This window comes from Geotrypetes seraphini, chromosome 11, assembly GCF_902459505.1.
Source record: "Geotrypetes seraphini chromosome 11, aGeoSer1.1, whole genome shotgun sequence".
Classification (NCBI taxonomy): Eukaryota; Metazoa; Chordata; class Amphibia; order Gymnophiona; family Dermophiidae; genus Geotrypetes; species Geotrypetes seraphini.
The window spans coordinates 84,267,612-84,289,335 of record NC_047094.1 but is presented as its reverse complement, the minus strand read 5'-3'; the positions used below and the strand labels follow the sequence as shown (position 1 = coordinate 84,289,335).

Here is a 21,724-nt window from a genome sequence, read left to right as displayed (position 1 = left end):
CTGGCCGAGAGGGAAGGACCATGGACTAGTGTGGCCGTTGTCTGTATCAAAATTCTATGATGACAAATCAGATTTTAAACTATAATTTTGTTTTCACATCCTATCTCAAGTATTGGGTCAACACTATGCCTACTTTTTTCAAATATCTCCCAAAACATCAGCTACCAGAGTTCCAGCATATGCATTCTACTCTAGGTCAACTTCGCACGCATATGGTTCAGGCTCCATACAATGCTTTTGAAATGTCCTCCAGGGTCATTGCGTTCTTGGTGGCCATGCGTCATCCAGCCTGGTTACGCACTGTGAACATGGATCCAAACCTGCAAGATCGACTGGCCAACATCCCATGTCAGGGAAATGATCTGTTTGATGACTCCACTGAGGCAGCCACAAAGCACTTGTCTGAGCATGAGAAATCGTTTGCCTCTATAGTTAGGCCAAAGCCGAAGCCTTCCACTTCCAATCAGGACAAAGTGATGTGGATGGAAATATGGTCTTGTGAATCGCAGTTGACGCATTGTGTAGATGGTCTTTTTCCAAAGGTTAGAGATTTGTGGTTCCATTGTGAGAGGGTCGTCTAAGATGCAGCCGAGTACCTTGATGGATTTTTCCATTGTGAGAGTGATACCTGATGAAACAGTGAGGTTAGATATAGTAACATAGTAACATAATAGATGACGGCAGATAAAGACCCGAATGGTCCATCCAGTCTGCCCAACCTGATTCAATTTAAAAATTTTTTTTTTTTTTTTTTTTTTTCTTCTTAGCTATTTCTGGGCGAGAATCCAAAGCTTTACCCGGTACTGTGCTTGGGTTCCAACTGCCGAAATCTCTGTTAAGACTTACTCCAGCCCATCTACACCCTCCCAGCCATTGAAACCCTCCCAGCCATTGAAGCCCTCCCCTGCCCATCCTCCTCCAAACGGCCATACACAGACACAGACCGTACAAGTCTGCCCAGTAACTGGCCTAGTTCAATCTTTAATATTATTTTCTGATTCTAAATCTTCTGTGTTCATCCCACGCTTCTTTGAACTCAGTCACAGTTTTACTCTCCACCACCTCTCCCGGGAGCGCATTCCAGGCATCCACCACCCTCTCCGTAAAGTAGAATTTCCTAACATTGCCCCTGAATCTACCACCCCTCAACCTCAAATTATGTCCTCTGGTTTTACCATTTTCCTTTCTCTGGAAAAGATTTTGTTCTACGTTAATACCCTTTAAGTATTTGAACGTCTGAATCATATCTCCCCTGTCTCTCCTTTCCTGTAGGGTATACATATTCAGGGCTTCCAGTCTCTCCTCATATGTCTTCTGGTGCAAGCCTCCTATCATTTTCGTCGCCCTCCTCTGGACCGCCTCAAGTCTTCTTACGTCTTTCGCCAGATACGGTCTCCAAAACTGAACACAATACTCCAAGTGGGGCCTCACCAATGACCTGTACAGGGGCATCAACACCTTCTTTCTTCTACTGACTACGCCTCTCTTTATACAGCCCAGAATCCTTCTGGCAGCAGCCACTGCCTTGTCACACTGTTTTTTCGCCTTTAGATCTTCGGACACTATCACCCCGAGATCCCTCTCCCCGTCCGTGCATATCAGCTTCTCTCCTCCCAGCATATACGGTTCCTTCCTATTATTAATCCCCAAATGCATTACTCTGCATTTCTTTGCATTGAATTTTAGTTGCCAGGCATTAGACCATTCCTCTAACTTTTGCAGATCCTTTTTCATATTTTCCACTCCCTCTTCGGTGTCTACTCTGTTACAAATCTTGGTATCATCTGCAAAAAGGCACACTTTTCCTTCTAACCCTTCAGCAATGTCACTTACATACATATTGAACAGGATTGGCCCCAGCACCGAACCCTGAGGGACTCCACTAGTCACCTTTCCTTCCTTCGAGCGACTTCCATTAACCACCACCCTCTGGCATCTGTCCGACAGCCAGTTTCTGACCCAGTTCACCACTTTGGGTCCTAACTTTAGCCCTTCAAGTTTGTTCAACAGCCTCCTATGAGGAACTGTATCAAAGGCTTTGCTGAAATCCAAATAAATTACATCTAGCATATGTCCTCGATCCAGCTCTCTGGTCACCCAATCAAAAAATTCAATCAGGTTCGTTTGGCACGATTTACCTTTTGTAAAGCCATGTTGCCTCGGATCCTGTAACCCATTAGATTCAAGGAAATACACTATCCTTTCTTTCAGCAACACTTCCATTATTTTTCCAACAACTGAAGTGAGGCTCACCGGCCTGTAGTTTCCTGCTTCATCCCTGTGACCACTTTTATGAATAGGGACCACATCCGCTCTCCTCCAATCCCCAGGAATCACTCCCGTCTCCAGAGATTTGTTGAACAAGTCTTTAATAGGACTCGCCAGAACCTCTCTGAGTTCCCTTAGTATCCTGGGATGGATCCCGTCTGGTCCCATCGCTTTGTCCACCTTCAGTTTTTCAAGTTGCTCATAAACACCCTCCTCCGTGAACGGCGCAGAATCTACTCCATTTTCTCGTGTAACTTTGCCGGACAATCTCGGTCCTTCTCCAGGATTTTCTTCTGTGAACACAGAACAGAAGTATTTGTTTAGCACATTTGCTTTCTCCTCATCACTCTCCACATATTTGTTCCCAGCATCTTTTAGCCTAGCAATTCCATTTTTTATCTTCCTCCTTTCACTAATATATCTGAAAAAATTTTTATCTCCCTTTTTTACATTTTTAGCCATTTGTTCTTCCGCCTGTGCCTTCGCCAAACGTATCTCTCTCTTGGCTTCTTTCAGTTTCACCCTGTAGTCCTTTCTGCTCTCCTCTTCTTGGGTTTTTTTATATTTCATGAACGCCAACTCTTTCGCCTTTATTTTCTCAGCCACTAGGTTGGAGAACCATATCGGCTTCCTTTTTCTTTTGTTTTTATTGATTTTCTTCACATAAAGGTCCGTAGCCATTTTTATCGCTCCTTTCAGCTTAGACCACTGTCTTTCCACTTCTCTTATGTCCTCCCATCCTAACAGCTCTTTCTTCAGGTACTTTCCCATTGCATTAAAGTCCGTACGTTTGAAATCTAGGACTTTAAGTATCGTGCGGCCGCTCTCCACTTTAGCCGTTATATCAAACCAAACCGTTTGATGATCGCTACTACCCAGGTGAGCACCCACTCGAACATTAGAGATACTCTCTCCATTTGTGAGGACCAGATCCAATATCGCTTTTTCCCTTGTGGGTTCCGTCACCATTTGTCTGAGCAGAGCCTCTTGAAAGGCATCCACAATCTCCCTACTTCTTTCCGATTCCGCAGACGGAACATTCCAGTCCGCATCCGGCAGGTTGAAATCTCCCAACAGCAGAACCTCCTCTTTCCTTCCAAACTTTTGGTTTATGATGTTCTGATGTGCGGTGCGGAAACCAATGGCTTTGGTCTTGGTGGTGTTCAGTTTCAATTTGTCTGTTGCCCAGGTTTGGATTTTATCTATATTGTTTGAGATTTTTTTTGTCTATATTAGGATGGTTATAGGTTATGGGGATGAGGAGGAGGAGGATGTCGTCGGCATAGGATAGTACAGTTTCATCTTCCATTTTGATGTGACCCATCATACTCATGAATAGATTGAATAGGTTTGGGGATAATGGGGAGCCTTGTGGTATTCCACAGAATGCCTTCCAAGGGTTGAAGTATACTTCTTGCTTTTTACCCATGTATTCGCGATTTTGTACGAAGTCGGCGAACCATTTCAGTACAGTCCCTGTTATTCCGATTTCTGAGAGTTTGGTTAGGAGTAGTTGGTGGTCCACTGAGTTGAAGGCTGCGGAGATGTCAAATTGGAGTAGTATTGCCTGATGACCCGAGTTTAGCAACTGTTTTATTTTAGTGATTAGAGTTATGATGAGGAGCTCGGTGCTGTGCTTTTTCTCAGAAACCGTATTGGGATGTATGAAGGCAGGAGTGTTGCTCTATGTATGAGGCTAGTTGTCAACAAGCAGGGAGGAACAGGAACCCTTCCCCTTTGCACGGACGCTCAGAAGGTTTGGAATTGGGCAATTTTTCACAACATCTTTCTGAAAGCCGTCTATATTCAAGGAGAGAAAAACTTTCTGGCGGACAAATTGAGTCGTCTTCTACAGCCTCACAAATGGACCCTCATTTGGTTACCTCTCCATCACATTTTTTCTCAGTGGGGACCTCCTCAAATAGTTCTCTATGCGTCTCCCCACAATAACAAGCTGCTTCAGTTTTGTTCCAGGATATACTCTCCTCACCGCCTGGAGGCAGATGCCTTTCTTTTGGAATGGACGAACAAATTTCTGTATGCGTTTCCTCCATTCCCTCTAATTCTCAAGACTCTCGTCAAACTGAAACATGAATATGCCACCATGATTCTAATAGCTCCTCGGTGGCCCAGGCAACTGTAGTTCTCCCTTCTACTTCAGCTCAGCAACAGGGAGCCACTACTTCTACCAGTTTTTCCGTCTCTGCTTACATAGAGTCAGAGCTCTCTGCTTCATCTCAACCTGCAGTCTCTGCACCTGACAGCTTGGTACCTTTCAACGTAACTGCCAACCTACAGTTTTCTCAATCTGTAGCAGACATTTTAGAGGCTTCCAGAAAACTTTCCACCAGACAATGTTACAACCAGAAATAGACTAGGTTTTCTACTTGGTGCGCTCTTCATCACAAGGAACCTCAGTATAACTCCTTGTCTTCAGTTCTGGATTACCTGTTTCATTTATCTCAATCAAGCCTCAAATAAGCATCCATTGGAGTCCATTGCAATTGCTGCTTGTCATCAGCCACTAGAGGGGAAACCCATCTCTGCTCATCTTGTGGTTTCCTGATTTATGAAAGGACTTTTCAGTGTCAAACCACCTCTCAAACCGCCTCCAGTGGTTTGGGATCTTAATGTGGTTCTTGCTAGATTGATGAAACCTCCATTTGAACCAATGTCTTAAGCTCATCTCAGATATCTCACTTGGAAAGTATTTTTTTCTCATTGCTCTCACATCTGCCCGCAGAGTCAGTGAGCTATAAGCTTTAGTAACAAACCCTCCTTTCACAGTATTCCATCATGACAAGGTGGTCCTCCGTACTCATCCTAAATTCTTACTAAAAGTTGTTTAAGAATTTAATCTAAATCAATCATTGTACTTCCAGTGTTTTTTCCAAAGTCTCATTCTCACCCAGGAGAAACAGTTCTTCATACTCTAGACCAGTGTTTTTCAACCGCTGTTCCGCGGCACACTAGTGTGCCGCGAGATGTTGCCTGGTGTGCCGTACGGTCAGGGCCGCCATCAGGGCAGTACCACCAGTCTAGGGAGAGGGGCGGTCCGCCCCACGTGGACAGGAGAGAGCTGGACGAGGGACCCGCGGAGTTCAATACATCTCGAGCCGCGAGGCTCGTCTTCTGTTCCTGCCTGCCCTGCAGCTAACATATAGCCGATCGCAAGCGTTCCCCGATGTCAGCGCTGACGTCGGAGGGCGGGCTTAAGCAAAGCCTGCCCTCCGACGTCAGCGCTGACGTCGGAGAATACTTCCGTTCGGCTATTTGTGCGTGGCAGGGCAGGCAGGAAGCAGAAGACAAGCCTCGCGGCTTGAGCTTCGTTTTGCTGAGAAAGTTGCAAAGATGGGCTGGGAGGCAAACACGGAACACAAAAGGGGGGAGGGAGTGCGTTTTGGACACAAGGCATGAACTTGGGAGAGAGGAAGGGAGGGAAAGAGATGCTGAGGTGGGGGAGGGAATGGGTTTTTGGACACAGAAGGCATGGACTTGGGAGAGAGGAAGGGAGGGAAAGAGATGCTGAGGTGGGGGAGGGAATGCGTTTTTGGACACAGAAGAAATGGACTTGGGAGAGAGGAAGGGAGGGAAAGAGATGCTGAGGTGGGGGAGGGAATGCGTTTTGGACACAGAAGAAATGGACTTGGGAGAGAGGAAGGGAGGGAAAGAGATGCTGAGGTGGGGGAGGGAATGCATTTTGGACACAGAAGAAATGGACTTGGGAGAGAGGAAGGGAGGGAAAGAGATGCTGAGGTGGGGGAGGGAATGAGTGTTTGGACACAGAAGGCATGGACTTTGGAGAGAGGAAGGGAGGGAAAGAGATGGTTGTGTACACGGGGAATAGAAGAAAGGATAATTTTTGGTCATAGGGAGGGAGTGAGGTACAGATAGTGGCATACCAGGGTGGGGAGGGGGCGGTCTGCCCCACCCCGGGTTTACGTCCCAAGGGGGTGCACAGCTGGCCACCCTCCAGTGTTGTCCCTAGGCCGGCAAACTGCAGCTCTTTAGCCACTTGAGTGCCACCGCCGCCATCGGGAACAGGCCGGCGCCAAGTTCTCCCTGCTTTACCCTGTGGGGCCGGCCAACTCTCGCCACTCGCGTCAATTCTGACGTCGGAGAGGACGTTCTGGGCCAGCCAATCGCTGCCTGGCTGGCCTAGAACGTCCTCTCCGACGTTAGAATTGACGACGGGTGGCGAGAGTTGGTCGGCCCCGCGGGGAAGAGAAGCAGGGAGAACTCGGTGCCGGCCTGTTCCCGATGGCGGCAGTGGCAGCCTATTCCCCAGTGGCGGTGGCAGCATTATAAAATACTTTCTTTGTGTTTATTTGATTCCTATTCAAGAGAATTACTTTATATATAGTCAATATAGGCACAGAGTTAAATTTTTTAACATTTTCTAATGGTGGTGTGCCTCGTGATTTTTTTCATGAAACAAGTGTGCCTTTGCCCAAAAAAGGTTGAAAAACACTGCTCTAGACTGCAAGCGTGCTTTGGCTTTCTACTTACAAACAACTAAGCCACATAGATCTTCTCAACTTTTTGTCTCCTTCGATCGAAACAAGTTGGGACATCCAGTGTCTAAAAGAACCATCTCCAACTGGTTGGCTGCTCCCATCTCATTCTGCTATGCTCAGGCTGGACTGCATCTAGAGCAGGGATCTCAAAGTCCCTCCTTGAGGGCCGCAATCCAGTCAGATTTTCAGGATTTCCCCAATGAATATGCATGAGATCTATGTGCATGCACTGCTTTCAATGCATATTCTTTTTCTCCATTCAGCTGCTGTGTGAAAAAGCTGACAGTGCCTGAGTAAACCTCCATTATTTCCTATGAGAACTTTGGGGGTAATTTGTAAAACAGGTTAAAATTCATTTTTCAGTTTCTAAGGGTAGGGTTAAGGTCCCCCACCTCCCCAGACCCCAAATCGCTATTTTATATTTTCAAATTTTGTTTATTTTTGCTGTTTATAGCATGAATTCACTGGCAGTGACCATCTTGGATTTTAATCAATCTTTTTTTCAAAGTTTTATTTCTACCTCAAAACCCCTTGATTTGATTAAAAATCATTTGGGATGGACTCCCCAGCCCCTAATCTGTTGAATTTGTGCTTGCTATGTGCTGGATTGGCACCAGATCTGCGACCGTATTTCACGTGCTGCAGCGCACTGGGGGAGGGGTTGAGAGCTTCGAGCTTTGCCTCCTTCAGGTCCTCCAGGACTGGGGAGTCGACCTGGGTCCACAAATTTCAGGAAATTTCTCACCAAGAGGTTTGGTGCCAAATGCCTGCGTTCCAAGTCTGGGGCTCTTTTGGTGTGGTCCAAGTGCCTCGGCAGGGCCCTGCAGTGCTCATGGTGTGAATTTTCACCGGATCCTTTTTCAGCTCCTCTGGAAAATGTATTCCTCAGAACCAACTTGTTGGATGCAGCCAGCGGGAGCATCGCTTTCTTCTAACCCAATTGCTTCAGTGGCAGAGGCCCCTTTTCAGGAGTCCTCTCGTCCGGCTATGGCTGAGCTCGATTACATTGTGACTTGTGGATATTATACCGCTTTTATCTCCAGACCCTGCTTTTATTTTAAATCTGACTAATAACCTTGCTGGAACTAGTCCACATAGTCGCCCTGAGAGTTCAATTTTGGCTGAGAACCCCTCTGTCAGCAGGCTTTTTATGCATGACTTTGCCCGCCCTTTTCCTGCTGGGGTTTTGAAAGAGCAAAAAGAAATTGGAATCTCCTTTTATCCCAGGACAAGCAGGCAGCATATTCTCACTGATGGGTGATGTCACCAACGGAGCCCCGGTACGGACCACTTTAAGAACTTGGAAAGTTCTCGGCTGCCCGCACCACGCATGCACAAGTGCCTTCCTGCCCGACGTAGGCGCACGGTCCCTCAGTTTCTTAGTTTCCGTAGAGCTAAGAAGTCGCTTTCAACAGTCTTGTTGAATTTTTCGCTGCCTTCCCGCTCATGCGGCTTTCTTTTTGAATTTTTTCTTCATATTTTGTTTCCTTTTTCTTTTATCTTTTATTTCTGAGAAAAAAAAAATTTACACTTTTTCGCTTTCGCGTTTTCAGCTTGGCAGGGCCTGTTCCACGCCTCCAGCCACGACCTTCGATTTTGCTGAGGCCATTTTCCCCTCCATGTCCCGTCCGCCAACGGGTTTTTAAGAAGTGCAAATGGTGTGCTCGCCCTATTTCTATCACAGACCCGCATCACTGGTGTCTCCAGTATCTAGGGCCAGACCACAGGGCTGATTCTTGCACCCATTGTTCTTCCCTTCAGAAGAGGACCCTCAGAAACCATCAGAATCAACAACGTTTGCTGTTCGGGTCCGCTATGGAAGGTGATTCGGCATCGGTCCCGGCATCGGAATCTACGCCGAAGTCGATATCGCATCATTCGACATCGCAGGATTCTCCCTCGGTGTCGCAGTCCATAAGTAAGCCGGCTAAGAAGCCTTCCCCTACCCTTTCAGGCCCTCAGGTCACTACTGCAGTGAGCCAAGTCCTGCCGACTTCGAAGCACCCCAAAAAACGCTCGGCTTCGATCGAGGTGAGTGCCTCATCATCGGCCTCCTCATCTCCGGAGCGTAGAGCGGCACCGAAGGTACCGGCGAAAAGGCAAGCGGAACCGGTGCCATCTCTTGAGGACACAATTGCTGCAGTATTGAAAGTCCAGTTATGAGAGCAATTACAACTTTTGCTTCCAGTGCTGGCGACACCGGCTCTTCCGGTGCCGGTTCGCTCTGAGCATATGGTTTCAGCATCGACCCTGGCGACATTGGCTAGGTCTGAGCCATCCGTCCCAGCATTGACATTTGTTGAGCCAGTCTCCACTGCCCCAGCACCAAATCGGAAAATTTCTTCGATGCCAGCAGGCTTACCTTCCGGTGCGATGTCGGATTCAGCTCGACATCATTCCTCCTATACATCTACCGAGACAATGTCGAGCAAATCACTGAAGAAACTCAAGCATGTCGAGCCCTCAACACCCACCTCTCGACCTCCGCTGACAAAGGATTCGGGTCTCTGAGAGGATTCGGAGGAACCTATCCTGACAGATGATGAGGCTTCTTCTGATGGTGATATGTCTTCTCGAGAACCTGTTTCGAAGCCTGAACAGACCTCTTTCTCAAAAATTTTGAGGGAAATGTCAGAGGCACTTTCCATTCCTCTGGAGGCTGATTCTAAAAAATCTAAGACATTTTTGGATGCATTAGATTTTGAGCAACCTCCTAAGGAGTTTCTTAAGCTCCCTCTTCATGATATTCTCAGGGAGACTTATTATAAAAATCTGGAAACTCCTTAAACTACTCTTGGGGCTCCTCGCAAACTGGATTCCCTCTACAAACTGGAAGAGTGGTAGCTCTTCCTGGTTTTAATAAGCCTCAACTCCCCCATGAGTCACTTCTGGTGGAGTCTACGCTTAAAAAATCTGCTGGTGCCAGTGTTTACCCTTCTGTCCCTCCTGGCAGGGAGGGCAAAACAATGGACCGCTTTGGTAAGCATTTATTCCAGAATTCCATGCTTGCCAATAGGTCTGGAAATTATGCTTTCCATTTTTCTTTTTATCTTAAACATTTAGTCCAACAAGTGGCTGCCCTCCAAAAATACGTGCCTGAGCACAAAGTTCCTCTTTTGCAGCAGTATGTTTCTAGTTTGTTGCAATTGAGGAAGTTTTTGGTTCGCTCTATTTATGTTACCTTTGAGCTTACATCCCGTGCTACTGCCATGTCTGTAGCTATGCGACCCTTGGCTTGGCTTCGAGTATCTGAGCTGGATGTTAAACATCAAGATTGTCTGGCCAATGCTCTTTGTTTGGGCGATGAACTTTTTGGAGAGTCTTTAGATACCCAAAAGTTGTCAGCTCATGAAACCAGGTGGGATACTTTGGTTAAAAACAAGAAAAAACCTCCACCTGCTCGACCTTACAGGCCATAGTCTACCTACCAGCGTCGGTTTGCTGCTAGACCCTTTGCAGCCCCTCACAATCACCAGTTGCCCCAATTTTGCTCCAGACTTTACTCTCCTCTCCATCTGGCGGCGGATGCTTTTCTTCTGGATTGGACAGGTCGGTTTCTATATTCCTTCCCTCCACTTCCTCTCATGTTGAGAACTCTGTTCAAGCTCAAGAGAGAAGCAGCCACCATGATTCTCATTGCTCCACGGTGGCCCAGGCAACATTGGTTCTCCCTTCTTCTTCAACTCAGTTCCAGGGAACCCATACTTCTTCCAGTGTTTCCTATTCTGCTTACTCAGCTGAAATCATCAATCCCTTCAACATCCTAACCTGCAGTCTCTACACTTGACAGCTTGGTTTCTCTCGGGCTGAGCTCTACTCAAACGCTATGCTCTCAGCCTGTTCGTCAAATTATTGATTCCTCTAGGAAACCATCCACTCAGCACTGTTATCAACAGAAGTGGACGAGGTTTTAGTCATGGTGTTTTCTTCATAATCATCATCCAACTTCCTTAGCAGTGGAGTTGGTGTTGGAATATCTTCTTTCTTTGTCTGACTCTGGACTTAAATCTACATCCATTCAAGTCCATCTCAGTGCTATTACTGCTTATCATGAACCAGTCCAAGGCAAACCGCTCACGGCTCATCCTTTAGTCTCCAGATTCATGAAGGGGCTTTTCAATGTGAAACCTCCTCTTAAGCCTCCACCTGTGGTTTGATGAAACCACCATTTGAACCAATGGCTACAGCTCATCTCAAATTTTTTATCTGGAAAGTAGTCTTTCTTATTGCTCTCACCTCTGCCAGCACTGGTAGCGGATCCACCTTTCACAGTTTTTCATCATGATAAGGTGGTTCTCCTTACTCATTCAAAGTTTCTTCCAAAAGTTGTCTCTGACTTTCACCTCAATAAGTCGATTGTTCTACCAGTATTTTTTCCTAAACCTCATTCTCTTCCTGGAGAACAGGCCTTACATACTTTGGACTGTAAACGAGCTTTGGCTTACTACCTGGATCGTACAAAGCCACACAGAACCTCTCCCCAACTCTTCATCTCTTTTGATCTAAATAAGTTGGGGCATCCTGTTTCCAAGAGAACAATTTCCAACTGGCTTGCTGCCTGCATCTCGTTCTGCTATGCTCAGACCAGACTGGCACTGGAGAGTCGTGTCACAGCCCATTAAGTTTGAGCTATGGCAGCTTCTGTTGCTTTCCTCAGATCTACTCACATTGAGGAAATCTGTAAAGCTGCCACATGGTCCTCAGTTCATACCTTCACTTCTCACTACTGTCTGGAGTCATTCTCCAGATGGGATGGGCACTTCGGCCAATCTGTATTACAAAATGTATTCTCCTAAAGGCCAACTCTCCCACCATCCCATTCTGTTAGCTTGGAGGTCATCCATCGGTGAGAATATGCTGCTTGCTTGTCTGGGATAAAGCACAGTTACTTACTGTAAGAGGTGTTATCCAGGGACAGCAGGCAGATATTCTCACAATCCTCCCACCTCCCCAGGTTGGCTTCTTAGCTGGCTTACCTTAACTGAGGGATCGCGTGCCTAAATCGGGCGGGAAGGCACTTGCGCAAGTTCTTAAAGTGGTCCGTACCGGGTCTCCGTTGGTGACATCAACCATCAGTGAGAATATCTGCATGCTGTCCCTGGATAACACCTGTTACGGTAAGTAACTGTGTTTTTCCATCTCATCCACAACATCTTGGGCTGCTTACAGGACAATAGGATGCCTAGGCTGCTCTTTCCAGCTCTCTCAAGCTATGTTTTAAGCTTTCTCCGCTGGCTCCTGCTTTTCAATAGTTTTCTGCACCCTAAGGTGGATTCCACTGTGGCTCAGGATACCTGGCGCACAGACCTCCCTGGTGCTGGAGGAGTGGCGTTTAAGGGCTCCCAGGATCACACAGTGAATATATATTTATTTTTACATTTTTGAAGTGACTTCTTCAGGCTTCAAGGTGGCGGCAGCCTCCTTTGTGGCGTGTGCCTATCACGTGAAATTGCAAATTTGGAAGTGAATGTCTGTCCCCAGCTAATGCTGGAAGGTGTGGATTATGTGGCGGATGCCCTTTCTGATCTCATTCAAGTTCTTATTGCTTATGCGGAGTCTGCGTGCCGGCCTCTTTAGCTCTGTCCTTGGGATGCCAGATACTCTTTATACATCATCATGCCAAAGTATAATCCGAGGACTGGAGGCCTGTTCTGGATTTCATGTCAGTCACTCGCTTCCTGCGCATTCCTTATTTCTGATTGGAAGCCGTGAGTTCAGTCACTGTAGTTGTCTCCTAGGGAGTTCTAGCGTCCTTGGATCTCATGGAGGCGACTTTTCTCTGCCAGCATGGTGTCTTGGTTCTCCTTTTCTTATATGTTTCATTGATCCAGGCTCCTTGCGAAAATGTGGTGAAGACGGTGATAATCTCTGCTACAGGCTTTAGGTTGAATTGTTAACTTATGGTTAATGCTGTCCCAGTCCTTGGAGTCTCTGGGTCTTCTCTTTGACACCCAGCAGGGTCGTGTGTTTCTTCCCGAGGTGTGTGGTCCTGAACTACAACAGCAGATCAGAGATCTCCTGGACTGTCCGGCTCCCATGACCTGGCTTTGTCTGCAAGGTGATGAGGTCCATGACCGCCTCCTTGGAGGCGATCCCCTGGCCCAGAGCACACATGTGCCCTTTACAGAAGTCCTTCTTCGGTGGTCTCCGCAGCATCATCCCCTTCAGCTGCCGCTCCTCTGGATAGTACCGGCTCACAGCAGTTTGGGCTGGTGACTTCAGGGTGTGACCAGACAGGATCTGTGCCTGCCTTGGTCCCCTTTAAAAGTCAGAAGAAATGCACTGCTGGGGTTAGGAAAACAACTCCCCAGAAGCCCAGATTGTATTCCCTACTGATTTGGTTGCCTATCCTAAGAAAAACCTTTCTGAGAGTGAACCCTGTCAGGATATACTAGGCGATAATGAACTACAAAGATAACAGGAAGAGGAAAGAGATGCCAAACCATTGGGAGGGGAAAAGAAGGGAGGGAGAGATGGAAGAGATGCCAGAGGATGGGATGGGGTGGGAAGGAAGGAAAGAAGGAAAGGAAAAGAGAGGAGAGAAGAGACATGTCAGAGCATGGGAGGAGGGGGAGGGAAACAGAGATAAAATGGAGAGGGGTGAAGCTGGAATGAATCATGTAAAATGGAGAGAGGGCACAAGATGGATGAAAAGGGGACAGGAGTAGACAGTTTATGGAAGGGGCATAGAAAGAGGTCAGATGCCTTTTGGAAGGGGGAGAGGGCAGAAAAAGAGGGCAGATGCCATATGGAAGGGAGAGAGAGGGCAGACAGACACTGAATGGAAGGAAGAGAATGAAGATAAGGAAAGCAGAAACCAGAGAAGATAAAGGTTAAAAAAATTATTTTTTCTTTAGGATAAAGTAGTATTGTAGCTGTGATAATAAACATTTATAAATAAAAGATGGAAATAAGATGGTCTTTCTATTGGACTGATTTTAATATATTTTTCTCTAACATTTGGAGACCAAAACTCTCTTTTTCAGGTCAGGGCAGGATACCATAACTCCACAATAGTGTATATATGTTTTCAGGTTGACTGAACATTTTAACTCGACTCCTATTATCCTAAAATTCTTGTTTTCAGTGAGCCTGATAGCTAGGGATTCCCACATGTAAGATAATAAGGCTGTCTTGTCCTCGGAGAAAGCAATACCTGTAGCAGATGTTCTCTTTGGACAGCAGGCAAATTATTCTCACATACCATCTCACCTCCCCTTAAGTTGTATTTCTTTAACTAGCTATTAACTTTCCAACCCTCCAAGACAACAACAGTCCCAAACCAGACCCGGGGTTCAGAGCAGACCTAAACTGGGATCAATTCACTACTATCGATTGGCAATCCTTCAACAAATTTTATAACAAATATACCAACTCCTTCTGTAGACTAGACACCTGCCCCCCTAACATTATGAAAACGGCTCCAATCCACTTCAAAGCAAATATGCTGGCATGGGTCAACCTCCTACTATCTACCGGAAGCTTCCCAGCAGAACAAGGCCACATCTCGATCACCCCAATCATAAAAAACACAAAATAACCACCCAATATCCCGTCCAACTACAGACCGATCGCAAGCATCCCACTATTCACCAAAATAGCAGAAGGGCTGGTTAATGCCGAACTTACCACATACCTTGATAAATTCAATATCCTAAATGACAATCAATCAGGCTTTCGCTCCAACCACAGCACCGAAACCATTATAGCCTCTCTCCTAGACCACCTTCACAAACTCTTCAGCCAAGGCTCCAGCGCCTTGATTGTACAACTCGACCTGAGCAGCGCATTCGATCTGGTCGACCACAACATTCTCCTTGACTGCCTCTCCTACATAGGCATCTCGGGCCAGGTCCTTAACTGGTTCCACGGGTTCTTACGGAACAGATCATACAGGGTATTCAAAAACGACGCCTTCTCATATAGCTGGGAGAACTCCTGTGGCGTGCCACAGGGCTCCCCCCTATCTCCCACCCTGTTCAACGTCTACCTCGCCTCCCTAGGAAACCTTCTGCAAAACCTCAAGCTCAAATTTTTTATCTACGCAGATGACATCACTATAATCATCCCGCTAACCAGTTTTACATCAGAGCTCCTTACCTTCCTTTCAAGCATACTCAATCAGATAGAACACTGGATGTTATCATACAGACTAAAACTAAACCCGGATAAAACAAAATTCTTCCTAGCAACCCCCAAAGATAAAATCAAAGACACCACAATTCAAGTAAAAGGATCCGTTTTCCCCCTTGAACACAACCTAAAAATACTCGGCGTCACACTAGACAAACATCTATCCCTCGACAAACACACGGACAATACCGTCAGAAAAAGTATCTCGGTGCTTTGGAAACTCCGCACCATAAAAAAATACTTTGACGAAACTTCATTCCGCCTGCTAGTACAATCCTCCATCCTCAGCATATTGGACTACTGCAATATCATTTACTTAAGCTCCACAAAAAAACCATCAGGAGACTCAAAATGATCCAGAACACTGCTGTCCGCCTCATATTCGGCCTGAAAAAATGGGAACACATCACCCCTTTCTACCACAAACTCCATTGGCTGCCATTAGAATCCAGAGTCCTATTCAAATTCGCCTGCTTCTGCTATAAAACAGTATTTGGTTTATCCCCAAGCTACATCATCCCTCACTTCGCCCTAAATCACAGCATCAAGGACTCCCACAGAATCCAACTATTCGCCTACCCCTCCCTTAAACTTTGCCACTCTAAAAGATTCCTCGACAAAACCCTCGCCTTCCAAGCCACTAAGCTAAACCCATGGTTATCCTAAATGGCCCTCAAGGCCCCCAACTACCTCGGCTTTAGAAAACTACTCAAAACCCGCCTCTTCCAAGACCAGGATCCCAACGCCCCTTCTATCTAACATCCACTCTCCCCTCTACATCCTTCCCTCACCCCCCCCTGGCAACTTTGATCAATTTGTTATTGAACCGCTCATAACCCCGCTCAACTGCTGTAAACCACTTGTAACCTTGTTTAATTGATGTGAACCGCCTAGAACTCTTCCGGGTATGGCGGGATACAAAAATAAAGTTATTATTATTATTATTATTATTATACTGTACTACTGGTCCTGCATTCGCGAGTCCATTGGGAAGGCATCTGCACATTCATACAAAGTTTTTAGTGTCCTCTGTGGATGACATCACCCACATGTGAAAATAATTGGCCTACTGTCCTCAGAGGACACCTGCTAAAGGTAAGTTCTTTCCACCTTTACTTTCCACCCATGCTCCAACCGGGTTTCACCTAAGTATATGCTTACCTGTAAAATATATGCTATGTAAGATAAATATGTATTTTCAGAATAATACTTTGACAAAATTTTGGCATTTGCATACAAATGTATATAAATACCATACCATTATTCTAATCATTTATATGCGTAACCAATTGTTAGCACTTTATAGAATTATCCTCTAAGTGCTGAGAGTACTAAAAATTGATATTTTTCTAGTGTTTATCTCATAAATACCAATTTTAATTTTTTTGCAACAGGAATGTCTTCACCTAAAATTAGAAGCCCTAAACACAGGACTTGTTTTGAGGTGGTACTCAGGGGTACTGAGTACTGGAACCTTTTCCATTACTTGATAAAAATGACCCATGTTCCTCAAATATTAATAAAAGAGCTCAGGTTCTGCACTTTCAATCTTGCCTTTTCATGGTTTCTGTGGCTGATTGCAAGAAGTCTGGTTATAATGGGGTGGGTCCTTCAGTAATTATCCCACTCCTGAAGAATAGCCTGGTATTTGAGTACTGGCATTTTTTTTTGCCAGAAAACATGCACTGCCTAAATGTAATATATGTTTAGAGGTTAAATAAGTACAAAGGTTCTAATGCTGATAAGTGGGAAGAGGTTTCTTCATTGTTGAAATTAGGTAGAGCTTTTCATAGTCTTGATAATTTATTCAGTGCTTCACAAAAGGTCAATGGCTGGCATAAGTGGTGCACTTATGAGAGGTGTGCCATGCAATGTGTGCAATTGATAGTATTCTATAAGTTGTGTGCTTCATTTGGCGACATGCCCATGATACACCCATTCTCCACCCATGTGTTCACTTCACTTGACAGTTGCATGCTAAGTGAGTTAGGCCCACTGTTTTTAAAATAACGCCCAGTGTTTAAATGCATAACTACGAATTATTGACACAATTACTGTATATTTACAAGTGCTAGCATTCTATAAACTAGGTGCACTATTGGCACCCAAATTTAGGCATCTTAAATGGGGAAAATTCCAAAATTTGGGTGCTAACATTTATGTGCCAATTATGTATGAAAATGTTTAAATTAAAACAACAAAAGAAATTGACCCTATTCTCTCCACAAAAAGCAAACACAAAGAAACTAAAGAACTTGTGGAGCCTTTAATGTTTCTAGAGGTTCTGGCCCTAGACGTATTTGTGTGGATTATTTGTTTGCCTTAATAAAGCCGTCAACTTGGACATCGATTCTCCACAAGTTCTTTGGTTTCAGTATTTAAATTAATGGCATAGATGCACATATGTATGCATGGTTAAAATCTAAAAAAGTTACACTGGTAAAACAATTATTTACAAACAGAAAGGAAGTTCTAGACTGAGAAGTCTTGATTTGAACCTCTGTATGACTGGATTCAGAAGTAACTTCAGAAGATATTTCTTCATGGAAGAGATGATCAATGCATGTATCAGCATTCTATGGGAGGTGATAGAAGCAAAAATAATGGAATTCAAGATAGCTTGAGAATGATAAGCAGATGAGATTGCTGGTTGCCAAAAAGCAAAGGAAGTGTGTGAGCTCAGAAAAGCCTTTAATGTGCATCAGTAATAGAACTAGGCAGAGCACATAAAGTGGCCTTACTAATCTAATCTAATCCTTAGGTTTGTATACCGCATCATCTCCACGGTCGTAGAGCTCGACGCGGTTTACAGTAGGAGAAATAGGAAGGAACTACAACAGAGGGTTAGAGGTAGAAGTGTGAAGAAAATTTAGAGGGCTTGGGATACCAAGATATAAGAGTTTCCTTGATTCCTAAGTTGGAGGGAGACTTACATTTTTTTGAGAAAAGCCAGGTTTTCAAATGTGTGCGGAAAACTTGGAGAGAGCTCAAGTTCCGTAAGGTTGTTCCAGAGCTCAGTGATTTTGAAGTGAAGGGAGGTCCCTAGCTTTCCTGTGTGGGAAATGCCTTTTAGCGAGGGGAAGGATAGTTTTAATTTGTGGGAGGATCTGGTGGTATTAGGGTTTGAGGAATTCCAAGAAAGAGGGATAAAGGGAGGGAGGATACCATATAGGATTTTGAAAGTTAAACAGGCGCATTTATAATGGACACCTATTTAATCAGTGCTTTTCCAGATAACTGAGGTAATGTTCATTAATTTTATCTTTTTTTTTTTTTTTTTTTTAACAGATGAATATTAGTAGTTCCTAGGAAAAAGTAACGATGTCTGTAAGAGGAACTAGTATGCATAAAGAAAAGTTTGTTACAAGAAATAGGACCAACCTGGCCCAGGGGGAGATGAGGAAGATGGCTCCCCAGCAGCGGGCAAGACATATAGGGCACGAGGAGCTTAATAAAGAGGTCATGCAGTCTATGCTTACATCAAAGAATCGACTCATCAAGCAAGATAAACTGCGACAACAGCAAGACATAGAGCAGATTAAACAGGCTAAGGTGGTGGGGCAGCTGAAGGCGGCTGAAGCCCGGAACCGAATCCGAGTAAAGAGGCTTCGCTTTCAGTGTATGAGAGTAAGTTGCCAGGCAGATCTCACTTTTGATACATAGTAACATAGTAAACCACAGCAGATAAAGACCAGCACGGTCCACGCAGTCTCTCACCACTGTAACATCCTTCATATTTTTCACATTGATCTGTCTCACCAGTGTAACATCATCAGTGTAACATCATTTTTTAAAATATTTTTTATGTTGGCCTATCTCACCAAAGTAACATCTTTCTTTATATTTTCTATATTAACCTGTTTCACCAGTGCAACATCCTTCTTGACATTTTTTATGTTAACCCTTTTCACTAGTGTAACATCCTTCTTCATATTTCTACATTAGTTTCTTACCAGTATAACATCCTTCTTTCCATGTTCAACGCTGGCTTTTCTCACCAGTGTAACATCTTTTTTCACATTTGCTACATCAAATAATATACAGTATTCTGCATTTGAGGAAGAGCATGTGTAGGGTCCCCTTATACCAGTGGTCTCAAACACGCGGCCCGGGGGCCACATGCGGCCCGCCAGGTACTATTTTGAGGCCCTCAGTATGTCTATCATAATCACAAAAGTAAAATAAAACAGTTTCTTGATCATATGTCTATTTAGTTATAAATGACAATATTATTATTAAGACTTAGCCAAAAGGAAATATTTATAAACTATAAAGAGTTTTACCTCATGCAAAATTGTCAATTCTTTAATAACACATGAACTATTTTTTCAGAGGCCCTCCAAGTACCTACAAATCCAAAATGTGGCCCTGCAAAGGGTTTGAGTTTGAGACTAGAGAATGACACGGTGACAAAATTCATCACCGTTCCCGTCCCCGCAGATAACCATGGGAAACCATCTTCATGTCATTCTTTAAGGAGAGAGGGAAGAATCAGAGTATAATTGGGCACAACCACTGACCCGCAAGCTTTGCTTTGAAGAATGCTGGTGTAGAAGGACCGAGGTTGAAATATACACTAGAAAATGACATGGGATTATTTCCCACGGTTATCCGCGGGGACGGGAACGGTGATGAATTTTGTCACCGTGTCATTCTCTATTTGAGACCACTGCCTTATACTGAATGCCTTTCCCATGTGGGAAACTGTGGGGGTCCTGTGAAATGTTTTAGTACAGTTTGCAGCTTGGCATACAATAGTCTGCTATGGTACTGATGAACCAAGTGAGAAGGTCTTATAAAATTGCTCCCCCTCCCCCCACTGTGTAAAGTGGATGCATACTTTTATGTGACTTAGGTGTTGGGGTGAATTTTGGGTGGAACACAGAGTCATGATTTATGCACATTCCAGCTGATATTCAGCCTGCAGCAAAGTTAGCCCCAGATATTCAATGTCACGCCATGTTGGGGCTCTTGCATTGAATATCTGGGGCTAATGCCAGTGGTTCTTACTGCCAGAACATATGAGAGTCCCAGCCGATATTCAGCCAAGACTTGCATAAGGAATATCTTCTATCCCTGGTGGCAAGACTTATTTGGCAGATTGACCCCACATACTGTGTATCTTAATATGCCCTGTGTAGGATCAGATGGCACCATTTTCCAATATCTCATTGTTGAGGCAGAAGCAAGTGGGCACCGCTCCTGTCTCTTCTGCTAGGTACACTGCGAGGGCTGGATTGGGGGTGATGGCATGCGGGGTAAAGTTGCTGCTAGACCAGGGCTGTTTTGAGAGAGGACAGGAGGGATCAGGGTTACTACTAAATTCCAGGGCTGTCTTAAGGGAGGTTGGAAGGGGGGGTTCACTAGACACCAAGGCTTTTAATCATATTTGGGGGGAATATCAAGGAGCGCTCATGAGGTTAGCAAGTCAGGGGGGAGGGAGCTATTAGCTTTTCTGCCCTAGTACTGCAGGAGGGTGAGGTAACTTTTCCACACATTCTCAGACCTGGCATTTAAGTTCCTTAAAGTCTTCTGTAGCAATTCTCTGCGTCAAGGTAGAATAACTGATAGCCTCTTTATGTACATTTGCTGTGCTTTAGTGCCCAATGCAAGATTTTGCTTTGGCACAAAACCTTTTTGTTTCACATTAGACGACTATTTACTTGCTCATAAATCACTCACTAACTGTGCACGTTCACCCATGGTAGTTTTCTACATCAACACCTGTGTCCGAATTTCACTAAGAAATACTGGACCCTGGACCAATATTCTCTGAAGGTGCATTTGTAGTTTAAGCAGGTACTGGCATAATAAGCCCTGCAATCTAATTAAAACACGGTTAAGTAGATTTCTGCTTTAAAAGATATGTGATTTAAATGCAGTGCCCATGCCTGGAAGGAAGAAAACTGCAGTGATAAGCAATCGATGAGAAGAAAAGAAAACTTAAATTAAGCTCGGTGTTAGAGATCATCCTTAGTCATTTCATTCTTTTCCATAATCGTTTCTCCCTCTTTACAGATCTGTAAGTTTTTCAGTCTGGTTTGCTAAAAGCTTCCTTGCTGAAAAGTGGCAGCAATGTGTTTCCATCTATTGGAATCCCTTTCATTCTCAGCAGTGATAAGCAACAAGCCTTTCTGACAATTCAGTGGGAGCTTTTTACAATCCAAATTCTAAATTTCTGTTATTTTTACCCAACCGACTGTTTTATCCTTTTATGTCTCACCTTTTCTATATCAATTGTAGTTCTTCCCTACCATCCCATTGTGTGGCTGTATGTCTTTGTATGTTACCCTTTTTCCTTGTTTTTATATGTTCTAATGTAATTTTACTATTTGTTTTTATGTAATTTTATTTTGTTAACTGCTTAGAAACTAGAATAAGTGGTCAAAAAAATATTTTAATAAACTTGAAACTTCTTACAAAAATAGAATATGTCAGCAGATAGAAATCATAAGACCATCCACTTTGCTGTGTGATAGGGGTGAACAGACTTCACATAACTTTTAGACTGATATATTCATTGGGTTTGTTGTCTTGAATCAGCTGGGTATCCCAGAACTAGGTGAGTTCAGTGGGAAGAGAGGGCACTTTTTTATCCTGTCATTTCAGATCTGATGAGGTCTGAGTGCATCAAAAAAAACATCCTTGATACTAATGGTGAAGAACCTGTTGGAGTACCCAAGATAGGTTACAGTCTCAACATAAAACAATACACCAACACTAACACAATAATTGAGAACATAATAATGGTTTGTAAACTTTTCCTCCAAGAAAGCAGTTTAAAAAAGGTTAAACATCTGCAAATA

General features: G+C 44.4%; 1 protein-coding gene across 5 annotated transcripts in view; it reads left to right on the top strand.

The window, feature by feature from the left end:
- LKAAEAR1 (LKAAEAR motif containing 1) overlaps positions 1-21,724 on the top strand; it is a 155,844-nt gene that overhangs the window by 56,622 nt on the left and 77,498 nt on the right. For all 5 annotated transcript variants that reach the window (XM_033914305.1, XM_033914303.1, XM_033914306.1 and 2 more), the window contains one exon: positions 18,207-18,545. In XM_033914305.1, the coding sequence (XP_033770196.1) occupies positions 18,240-18,545 (306 nt within the window). In that variant the 5' untranslated portion in view covers positions 18,207-18,239. The remainder of the gene's footprint in view (positions 1-18,206; positions 18,546-21,724) is intronic.